Here is an 11,280-nt window from a genome sequence, read left to right as displayed (position 1 = left end):
TGCAAGCTCCAATGGACTTTACGACTCAAGAATATAGCTCCTTATTATTAATATAAAAGTTAATGATGTGTTATTCTTGACAAAATATCAACAACATAAATTTAATTTAAAATATATATTTTCAGTTATTTTTATACACCATATGTTACACAATAATAGGTTAAAACTAAAATACATATTTTTTATACAAATTTATAACACTTAATATGATTTTATTAAAAGTTCATCACTTACAAGTTATTTTAATAAATTAATACAAATTACAGAGGTTAAGTTGCACATTTTGACACTTCACTCATTGGAATATGCCCTGTTCTTTTTATTGATCTGTCGTTTGATTACTATGGGGGCGTTCGAAAATTACTGGTCAGTAACTGACGAACAAAATATGGTTGGCAGTAAATAAAATTTATCACTTAAAAGTTGGTAACGCTGAGAATTGCTGACAATCCGTTTCCTATGCTTCAGCCAGCAAAGGCCGACAGTCGCAAAAGTTGACGCTATTTATTGTGGGGTACGTACATACATACAATACATAGGGCATTATAAGGGTCATCCGTCATAGTTTCAGTGTTCAGACTTTTTTGTAATTTTCGGCTTTTACATCCAATGCTCGCTTTTGTGTTTTCGATATTTTCTTCGATTCCGACTGTTCACTAAATGTAAAATTTAATACTTAATTATTTTTTACTACAATGATAATATATATATACTTATCACTAACTATTAATTTGATTTTAGAGTAAAGATGGATGTACAAACACACATACAATCGAAAAATTTAGTCCATGAATTAATATTAAAAGATGCCGAAACTTTAATAGAGTACAAACTTAAAGTTAATTCGAATGATTTCAAACTAGCTCATAAAGGTAGTTTGGCTTATGAATTGTTTTCTACATAGTTTATGTAAATTATTATAAATATATAATAGCACTACTATTTATTTAATTTATATTTTTGTAGACCCTGCTTTTGCCGCTATGTTACTACAAAACGTAAAATTACAGACTTCAGATAGTAACAAAATTTGTGTCAATTCTAGCTTAGCCAAAGCAAATAATATTAAATATTATAATGTGCTCCATGATGATTTTAAAGCAACTGTAGTGGAAACTGATCCTAATAGCACCCAAATGAAAATAAGCGGGATATTAGAATCTGATAAATTGGAGAGTGATGATTTTTATGACACAGACCCTGATGACCCTAGAAATGCACAAAATGCAGGTACAGAATAAAATATTAATAATTATATATGTATCTAAATTAATAAATACTTGACTCTTTTAAGGTTCATCAAAGTTCAAGGTACAATGGACTCATGCATCAACACTTTTATTAATATTTTTGTATAAAGAACATTGTGGGTTACTGGACAAACATCCTCACAAATTATTATGGGATACAATTTCAAAGTTAATGAAAGAAAGAAATTATAATTTTTCTGCTCGTAGTTGCAGTATAAAATTTGATTCGCTCAAAAGAAGATATCGCCAGGTTATAGATCACAATGCCCAGAGTGGAAATAATAGAAAAGACTGGCAGTATTTAGAGGTATTTGATTTAGTAAACTATTTAAGTTTCAATTATATTTTTACTAGAAACACGTATAATAAAATTGTTACAATTAATAAAAAAATAATTTACATGCTAAAATGATAAATATTTGTATACACTTACGCTAAAACTGAAATAATAAAAGTACATTTTATATATTTTTTATAGATTTTGGATGATATTTTTAAAACAAAAAAGTGGGTTACACCATTGTCTGTAGCCGGCTCCAATATTATTGATACATTGAAACCTTTAAGAGATAGAGACAATTCTTTTACTCCAAATAGTATGTCCTTGAATATCATATATTATGATTACTTTGCCCAATTATTACTATATAGTTATTATCATTGATAATTGCATGTCAATTTTGCAGAAAGGAAAAGAAAATCGAATGATGACGAAAAAACTGAATATTTGAAATTACTAATAGAAGAAAAAAGATTAAGGAGAGAGCAAAATGAAATATATAAAGCAAAGAAATTAAAATTATTGTCCGAATTTAAAGAAATACTTAAAAAAAAGGAGAAAATTTAACAACAAGGAATTAATTTGAAATCTTGGTTAATAATGTAAGTAATATGCGGAATCAAAAGAAAATTATTTTTATTCACTTCATACTTTTAACAGAATATGCGATTCTAACTAAATGATTGTCATTTTCTAGTTACGCAGATCTTTAAAAGTTGATGGTGAAATAAACTCTATTCGTAATAGAGAATGGTCAGCTGAAACGCCTGAAACCATTCTACTTTATAATTCCTATATAATTTTACTAGTTTCATAATTAAAATATTTAATTAATAATGTTTGATAGTTTTTAAATAAAGTTTAGAGAAATATATTGAAACTTCTAAAACTTTAATGGCAGGAAGAATACATGTTTACGTAACAGAAATTTAAAAACTTGTTTACTATATATATGCTTAAATTTTATTTAGTTGTCAATAATATAAAAACCTTTTATATTACAATAGACTGTGCAATAAGACTGTTATTTTATTTCATAAAATTAAGAATTATTAGAAATGTTTTGTGTGATTCTTCTCCTTTTTTCATTTCCTTGTCTTTTTGATTCGAATGGAACTGCCATTGGTTCCATTCCATGTAATTGACCTGGTATAATAGGTGTTGTCATATATAATGAGTCATTATTTAATAAACAAAAATTATGTAAAACACAGCAAGTTATTATATAATATGGTATTAAGTCTGTTCGAGTCATTGGAAGTTTTTCTATTAAGTAACGCCATCGTCGTTTTAATAGCCCAATAGATCTTTCTACCATTAATCTAGCAGATGACAAATGAGTGTTATAAGCAACTTGTTCCGTAGTTAAATGGCCATTATTAATAAAAGGTACTAAAACGTTATTTTGGTTTGTGTAGGCCGCATCTCCTAGCAGATGACTGTTTTGTGGAAAAAAGTGATTGGTACAAAGTTGCTGTACACCTGAGTATTTGAATACTCGCATATCATGCACACTTCCAGGCATTCCAGCAAAAGCATGGATAAAAGACAAATCGTCTTTACAAATGACCTACAGATATATGTAAATTTATCTTTTTAGCTTTATTGAATTTAAGGAAGAACTGAAGAATCAATATTACCTGTAATTGTATAGAATATCTTTGTTTTCTATTAATGTAATCAACTGAATCTTCTTTAGGCTTAGCTATATATATATGAGTCCCATCAATAGCACCTAATACTTTTGGGAATTTATGTCTACGATATATGTTTTCCCATGTTTTTTGAGCCTCTTGTTCAGTAGGCCATTTAATAAATTGGTTGCGAATACTATATATAGCTTCAACCACTCTTTTGAGACATTTCCATGCTGTTGAACGAGCAATACCAAATCTTTCACTTATTGAGCGATAGCTGTCAGGTGTTGCTAGTATATAAATACCAGCTAACAATTGTATCTCAGGCTTTAATCTTTCTCTACGTAATACTAATTGATCATTTAATTTTGGTCCTACATAATGGAGTAATATTTCAAATGCATAGCGATCCATCCTACAATAAATATAATTGTCTTATAAATAATACAAGTAAACATAACTAGTTTATACGCCTTAAAATATATTAATTATACTAGCCTAAAATGCCTTTGAAACTCATGATGATTATATTGTAATACAACATCTTGGTAATAGTTGTTAATTTTTGGTATTTCTACTCTTTCTTTGTCATCGATAAGAAAATTGATTTCATCATCCATATCACTACTAGATGAACTACTAGAAGATGAAGTGAATAAATGAATATACTCCATTATTTCAAATAAATCTTTATTGTTATAATTGTAAATTAAACAATATTAAATAAATTCAATTTATACTGTTTGACACTGAATTTCACAGTTATACATATTAAGATTTAAATTTGAAAGCAGCTCAGAATAGTCCACAGATCCTTTTGTCCAAATTTATTCTTCCGCCTTTCTCTGAAAAATAATAAACATCCAATTACATCATATTTTTGCATTAAAAGACAGCCGATGATAGATTGTTAAATCTGTCAAAGCATAAACAGCTGATCTGCTGAGGAAACTTCAGGAAACAAACTTGTCAGCAATTAACAGTGTCACCAACCTAGCTAACTATTCTCATTCTGTTACTACCAACTATATTTATTTTTCAAGCAGCTGACCAGTAATTTACGAACACGCCCTATACTATTACCGCTTCTATCAGTATACCAAAATTCCTATCAGTATACCAAAAACGTGCTCGAGCAGAATCAATGGGCACATGGGGTATCATATGTCTTTCTCTCTCACTCTTATGCTATTAGACAGAGAAAGAAGAAAATTCTTACTATACCATTTTATCCCGAGATGATATACTTTTGACAAAAGTAAGACGATCAACCGCTACACTCGAGTATATGCAATTTACCAGATTCTCCTTATTCTCCCCACCACGACTCCTATACGTCATCGTGACGTCACCGTGACGTTTTACGCTTTGGTGAGAACTAGAGACCTGAAGCTGTCCAGCTAGTTACAAATCTAGTAGGCCATTCTTCACGAGCAGATTCGATGAATGTCAGTGTACGCACCACCCGCAATGTTGCACTCGATGCGTAGAATATTTGTTTTCACAATGTTCACGGTTTCGTCGGATTCAGCCTGGGCGTTCGGTTCAATCACGCGATTCGACGAGAAGCCCAGTAGTGAGCCAATGTTATTCGGTTTTCCAAAGTCAATCGAATATTTGCAGAATATTTCACTCTTCAGTGTATTGTTATTCGCTCGTAGAAATATAACGCTGTCAATGTCGTCTTGAATTTCGTGTCTCGCAGAAATTTGAGACTGCAAATACTCATTTATCGCACTCAATTCGTAACAGCCTCTGGGTATCGTCAGTACCTTATCGTTATCGTAGTAGAACTTATTATTCGTCTCGTCCACATTGGCTATCGAGTTGTACTTTTGCATGTCCACGAGACCGATCTCGTACCGATCGTCTTGCAGATTGATCGGGGGAACGAGATCTGAATTTAATACTGATTTACGATCCGATAATGTCACGGTGAAAGACATTTTTTTTTTTTTTTTCAATGTATCTGTTCTCGCAGGAATTTCACGCACAACTGACCGCAATTGCTTTTATCGTACGATTGATATCGATCATGATTGTAGTAGATTGTAACTTTAGGACCAAAGTAACGCACACATTCTTTTGGCGGTTTCAAATTTCCGAAGGAATCGAAATATACGACGATGTCGTTACGCTTGACGTAGGCTACCCAGTGGGTACCAGGGCCGCATTGATCGTCGAGATTCACGATCGCGCACTCGTTGCACCGCGGCCCGTCGAGCGGCAGAGATGTGCGCATAAAGACTCCACGGAAGTATGGTATGCGTCGGCAGATGCGTGCCAATTGTATGTTACTAGTAGCACCTGAATCCGGGAGAGCATCGCGACGACGAAATTTCCCCTCATTCATTTTCTTCCTCTTATCCGACCGTTTTTTGTTGTTGTTTTTTTTTTCACCTCCACGGTTTCCCTCTCCGACGACACGCTTGTACGGTTTCAGATAAAGACCTCGGCCTCTCTCGCGCGACGCTTCCATCGCGCGATTGTGACGTTGCATTTCCCGCAATCGTTCTCTTTCAGCTTTTGCACGGTTTACAGCCGTCGCTATACCCGATGCTCCACCTGCCAGTGCTCCGACTGCACCTAGCAGTGGGAGTATAGGTATTATACCGCCCCGTTTCCTCGGCACTCGAATTCTTCTCTTCCTCGTAGTTGTAGCACCAATTTTTTTCTTGTTGTTGTTCTTTTTTTTAGCCGCTACTGCTTTCTTCATCGCGACAATATTATGTAATCCCAAGCCAAGTTTACGCTTAGCATTCATCGATGCCCATACGGCTGCGGCGACCGCGCGTTCACCCAAGGTCGCGTCTCTTGCGGTAATACGTTCACGCGCTCTCCTCGCTAGCACTTTATCGGCCTGATGACGCTCCGGTAGATCCTCGTTGTGCCAATATGCTAAGTCGTGATCGAGGCAGGCCTCGTCCAGCGGATTTATACCACGATCGGCGCGCTCCAATCTTTCGCGAAGTCGAGTGCCGGGCCCGCAATAATTGTAACTGGGCACGCGCAGCTCAAATGGCAATTTTTTCAAGACTTTATTGAAGAACGATCCAGACATTTAGAGCAACTGCTTCTCTTGCTGACAAACGTAACAGCCTTTCATCCGTCTCGGTGGTCCGTCGTGGTGAGTGGTATTAGGTAGATTGTAGTGTTGTGTTACGTACTGGATAGTCGTGGCCGCCTATCGGTCGTGTTTTGCGCTGACTAGACACGACAGTCTGGGTCAGTAGAAACGCCGATTGAGCTTTGCGACTCACAGTACAATGAACTAAAGTATTACACTCCGAGCGGTAAGAATGTAATGAATTGGCAGAATTCGGGGTGAATGATAGTGTGTATAAACACACGTTGGAACAGCAGATTTGACACAAATCTATATATTTTCAGCTATTACAATTGTACTTACAGTAAACACTAAATATGCTGTATCAGCATTCGCAGGATTATTTATTATTCGTCACAACTATTGGAGAGACTAGATCCTCCTATGGTTGTGGATTACTCGCACTTAAATTATTATAATCAGTTCGTAGTAGTTGTTGTTATCTTTCAGAACGGTACGTGTTAGGCACGACTGAAAGATACACACTCGCGATGATTTCCACACGACTTGTTTTCGGATTGAATTATACTAAACTTAACTACCAGTACGCGGCGACTGGGCAAGAGATTTTAGTTAGAATACGGTGGAGTACTCTGCTCCCGTGGAACGAACACTAGAGTTACGACCTTGGAACGCGGATGATGCGGCAGCGGCTAAGCTTGCACAGAATAAGACTCGACTCGAGGGTCGCGGAGCTCGCATATATGTAGGAGGCTTAATAGGTCATGTGTCGTCAGTATCGCCATGATCTTTCGACACATGACGACCAAAAAGTCTCCACATCCACGGCCGACGCCTAAGGATTTACGCATTTCCGGAAAGGAATTCCGGGCGTCAGCAATGTGTAATACTACCGGTATTGCACACGAACGCGTGCGATCTACTTTGGTTCGGCGAGGTGGCTGACCCCTACGTTACACCTCCCCCCTTAGATGAAACATTGTCCTGTGGAGGTCAATGCTTCCAGGATGAGAAGTATGGGTCAAGCCAACTGCCGACAATCAGAAGAATTTAATGTTTGATTAACTAAAGGGTAGCGAGTCTCGTGGTATTGCTAATGGTTCCAGGTATGGCATACTCTGCACATGTCGAATAGGTTGTTGAAACGGCATGCTGACGGTGCGTACTGGAAGCATTGGCATGCTTTCGGCGGCTATCGTTGGAGTGCTTTGAACTCTGATAGAGGTGGTTGACGTCGGGTTGGCACGCGCGGGTGTCGGGTTTCGTTTAAACCACAGGGCCGCAGCAACTAATATGATGATTATTAAAAGAGATCCAGATGAAGCATATGAGATGACGGATGCTTTGAAGGTGGTTGAATCTTGTTTCTGCAGGTCCTTTGCTTCTCGGGCTATGTCCTTGAGGGCTATGCTGTTTTTGGATAGATCCCAATCTGCCAGTGGTTTACTCTTGATAGGCTGTATTTTTATTAATTTTTGTAGGGCTGGTATGTGACCTTCGGGTAGAAGTTCAGGGAGAGGCATTGGCTCTAGGGCTTCGAAGTGGGTCACATCAGTCACCGTTAGGGTTTGCAAAGATCGTAGCTGAGTAGATGTAGTATCCGCGAAGCATCCAGCTTCTAGCTGTATAATTCCATCTCCAAGGATGGTTTCGGTTCCCCTTACATTTCCTTGGCAGATGAGGGTAATTTGTTCGGGTTTCGGTAGGGAGTATAACCAGGTTCGGGGTTGGACCAGAGGTGTCCAGAAGGGACCGGTGAAAGAGGCAACCCTGATGTCGCAACCAGTCCACTGGGTGGTGTCGTGATGCTGGAGGATGGATATCTCACATTCCTGGTTGTATGCGATCTTATGAAGAGGTGCTCCAGGAGCACAGTAGTAGGTTTTTAGGTGGTGAAGGCAATGGGATAGGGACTCGGAAGGGATATTGGAGTAAAAGCGTTGGGAGGAAGAGACTGCTAGATAGGGATGGGCAGGTTGGATAAAGGTGGTGATAGTTTGGTTGTCTGGACGAGTATGGTGGGTTGGGTAAGGATAGGTTTTATACAGGAGGTATTCTTCCTTGTTGAGGAGAGGAATCTCAATCACGACCACCAATTGTCCCTTGTAGTGGTTAACATGTAGGTGAGAGAGTTCCTGGATGTCCTCCATCATTAGTTCCTCTTCGTCGAAAGGTAGGGAAAATCCGGTCCTGTGGGTGGCTTCTTGTAAAGCCTGTTGCAACCGGGTAGGTGTTAGTATCATGGGGTGCAAGATTCCACGACGAGCAAAGAGAACGGCATCCACTAGGAATAGAATGCTGGTCCTATATTTTTCCGCGTACATTTCCATGTGTCGGACGTAATCTTGATGTACTCTCGCGTGTTTCTCTTGCTCGAGGGCGTCATTGGAGAGAGCAATAGCATCAGCCAAGGCCCTGGTTTGGTCTTGAAGTTCTTGAGTGTTATTATTTAGGCTATTGAGAGCATGGTGTAAAGCTGAGAATTCTGACTGTACCACATGCGTCTGTTTCTCTAATAGCTGAGCGGTGTGTGCTCCCTTCTCTTGTAATTTTAAGATTTCGCCGGTGTAATATTCGCCGTCTTCCTCGGTCAAGGTGCCAAAAAGGGTTTTGGAAAGTCCTCCGATAAATCCTAGAGGAGCGCTTCTACGGTTCCGGTTACGGTCTGTAGGACGTAAGCCTCGGCGAAGTATCGAGGCAAAATGCTCGGTGTCGACTATTTTGCGTCCGATCTCCTCGATTTTGCTGTTGTGGATGCAAGAGTTGTTACCCTTGCATACATAGAAGATAGTTTCGTAGAACTTTCCAAGATTAGGGGCTTGACTAGTTAGATTGGCGATGTCGATGGTTGTGGCGACCTTCCATAGTACAGGATAATACTGTAAAGTGGCGATCTTCTCGAAGAAGATGCCAGGATTATGTTTTAGATGAGTGATGTTATACGCATGGATCCATGAGATCTGCGTGAGGCTGAACATCATTATAAATAATATTTTTATAATGGTCGTCATGGCGATTTCGGTCGTGTGGTGCAGTGAATCTCGTGCGTCACGAAGTGGTGTTGCAATTGTGAGCGGAGTGGGAAATTGGGTATAAAAGTGAAGTTTGATGAGGAGTCGGTATTGTACTGTGATTATCGCAGCGATAGGGACAGTGCTGTCAGTGACTGGGAAGGACAACCAGACGAAAAGAAAAAGAACCGAAAGAGCAATGGCAAGAGGAAGATATCCCAGCTTGTTGAGTTTTAGCGGAAGGAGATTCTCTGGAGGGGTAGCTGTACGCACTCGCTCCGGTAAGTAGAGTGGATAGGTGAAATTATGCCGCAGGAAGAAGCTTGAGGTGTCTATAATTCGTTTCTTCTCCTTTGTTGTAGTGGTGGTCCTAGACCTAGAAGAGATCCGGTGGATCAGAGAGGAAAGGAGGTCCTCTCGGGAGGCCAACAACTATCTGGCGGACCGGATGCTAGAGACCTGGTCCTTCCGAGAGGATTTCGACTTCCTGGGGCTGCGCTGGCTCCAGGACAGCGGCTGGAGGAGGATCAACCTTCAAATGGAGGACCCCTGGAGCGAGTGGGAGCCGGAGATGTCAGAGCAAGAGGTGTTGGAATGGCACGGGCTCATGTAGTTCTACTTTAGATTTAAATAATAATTGTAAAAAGAACCTCCCTTAAATGTAACAATATATAGTGAAATGCATATGAATTCGTGTTTATGGTTAAATATTCCCCTTCTTTCCTATCCCATCAAGATCCTGGTTAACTGAGGGTGGGAAAGGAAGAAAAAAAAGGAAAGGAGGGAAAAAAAAAAAAATTTAGGTAGCGAAGGACGGGCTAGGGGTCCTATAAAGGTGGTGAGCAGAATTGGCGGCCTCGATGGTCTCAAGGGGTCAGGGAGGAGAGGAGGGTTTCGGACGACGGTTCGAGCTGTTCGCCCGAGATTGGTTATAGGAAGTGCCTGTGTTGCACGGATAAGATTTGAACAAGGAATAGATGTATAATTAAGATGTAAGGATTCAGGGATGTAAGAATATATGTGGCGTTTTGTTTCCCTCTGGAGATCGTCTTCTTTCTTCTCTCCTGCTGATATAAATATATATATATGGCTCAGAGTTCCTCAGCGGTTTCCTTCGGCGGGCGTTTGGCCGTATCGTCCCTCAAGGGTTCGAATTGACTGTTCCGGTTAGGCTAATCGTAGAAGTAAGGGAGGTTGCATAGTCTAGTAAGCACTAGTAAATTCAAATCATCACCAAAGGTCAAGAAAACAAGTAAACACTAGAAAAAGAGATACATGCAGGCATTAGTTTATATGGTTAGTAGAAGTGGTGGTAGGAGAGGGGGGTGTAAATGCAGGTTTTAATTTATCTAGATGCTTGGTGATGGGAACTCCGGCGTCGGTGAGGATGGTGGCGTTATGCTTGTCATTGATCGTTTCAATGACGTATGGACCAATATACTGGGGGTCTAGTTTATGCTTTCTAGGTTCTTGGAGGACGTAGACCAAGTCTCCAGGAGAATAGGCGACAACAGCGGCGTTCCGGTCATAATATTCTTTAGATTTTTCCTTTGCTTAGATTTCGCGTTCTCGAGCTAAAGCGTGCAGCCGGGTTAATTGCTGAGCCAGCTCCCGTGCGTATGCGTCGTAGGTTAATAACTCCTCGATCGCATAGGCGGAGACGGGGGACTGAGCTTTTCGTCCATAAATCAATTCATATGGCGTAAACCCTGTAGCTTCATGCACAGAGGTGTTATAGGAGAACATGGCGAAGGGGATGAATAAATCCCAGTCTGAATACTGGTTGATATTATGTTTTAGGTATTCGGTGAGCACTAGATGACTTCTCTCTAGGGATCCATTGGTCTGGGGTCGATAACCGGAGGTGGTCAAGTGGTTGATTTTAAAAAGAGAGGTTACGCCTTTGAGCAATTTTCCTAAAAAGCTGGTGCCTCGATCCGTGAGAATGGCACGCGGAAGTCCGAATTGAGCAACGAAATGCCTTGAAAATGCGTCAGCGATGGTAGCGGCGCGAATGTTAGGTATTGCGACAGCA

The 11,280-nt window shown here is 39.5% G+C and overlaps 2 protein-coding genes across 3 annotated transcripts; one reads left to right on the top strand and one right to left on the bottom strand.

Moving 5' to 3' along the window:
• Positions 1–432: 432 nt before the first annotated feature.
• Positions 433–2,544, top strand: LOC136777497 (uncharacterized). Of its 2 annotated transcripts, XM_066733829.1 has the most exons (7): positions 433–514; positions 742–872; positions 967–1,230; positions 1,295–1,557; positions 1,729–1,846; positions 1,937–2,132; positions 2,228–2,544. In XM_066733829.1, the coding sequence occupies exons 2-6, from the start codon at positions 749–751 to the stop codon at positions 2,095–2,097; spliced, it is 930 nt and encodes a 309-aa protein (XP_066589926.1). In that variant the 5' UTR covers positions 433–514; positions 742–748; the 3' UTR covers positions 2,098–2,132; positions 2,228–2,544. The 2 variants fall into 2 exon arrangements, with proteins under 2 accessions (XP_066589926.1, XP_066589927.1); XM_066733830.1 differs by lacking the exon at positions 742–872 and having other exon boundaries at positions 465–514; positions 2,228–2,542.
• Positions 2,545–2,572: 28 nt separating this feature from the next.
• On the bottom strand, positions 2,573–3,645 carry LOC136777496 (uncharacterized). The gene is made up of 2 exons (XM_066733828.1): positions 3,171–3,645; positions 2,573–3,100 (listed from the first exon to the last, which is right to left on the bottom strand). The coding sequence occupies exons 1-2, from the start codon at positions 3,579–3,581 to the stop codon at positions 2,573–2,575; spliced, it is 939 nt and encodes a 312-aa protein (XP_066589925.1). The 5' UTR covers positions 3,582–3,645.
• Between the last annotated feature and the right edge of the window lie 7,635 nt (positions 3,646–11,280).

This window comes from Prorops nasuta, unplaced genomic scaffold (genome assembly GCF_024137725.1).
Source record: "Prorops nasuta isolate Cenicafe-Biocafe unplaced genomic scaffold, Cenicafe_Pnas_1.2 PNAS00011, whole genome shotgun sequence".
NCBI classification, from domain to species: domain Eukaryota; kingdom Metazoa; phylum Arthropoda; class Insecta; order Hymenoptera; family Bethylidae; genus Prorops; species Prorops nasuta.
The sequence above is the reverse complement of the archived record's forward strand: the minus strand, read 5'-3'. Positions and strand labels throughout refer to the sequence as shown.

Bases quoted from the DNA above. Each gene is read 5' to 3' on its own strand.
- LOC136777496 (XM_066733828.1), bottom strand. From the start codon at position 3,581: ATGGATCGCTATGCATTTGAAATATTACTCCATTATGTAGGACCAAAA. The intron at 3,101-3,170 runs GTAATATTGATT...ATATATCTGTAG, and splicing joins GATATTCTATACAATTACAG to GTCATTTGTAAAGACGATTT.
- LOC136777497 (XM_066733829.1), top strand. From the start codon at position 749: ATGGATGTACAAACACACATACAATCGAAAAATTTAGTCCATGAATTA. The intron at 1,558-1,728 runs GTATTTGATTTA...TATTTTTTATAG, and splicing joins AAGACTGGCAGTATTTAGAG to ATTTTGGATGATATTTTTAA. The intron at 1,847-1,936 runs GTATGTCCTTGA...TCAATTTTGCAG, and splicing joins CAATTCTTTTACTCCAAATA to AAAGGAAAAGAAAATCGAAT.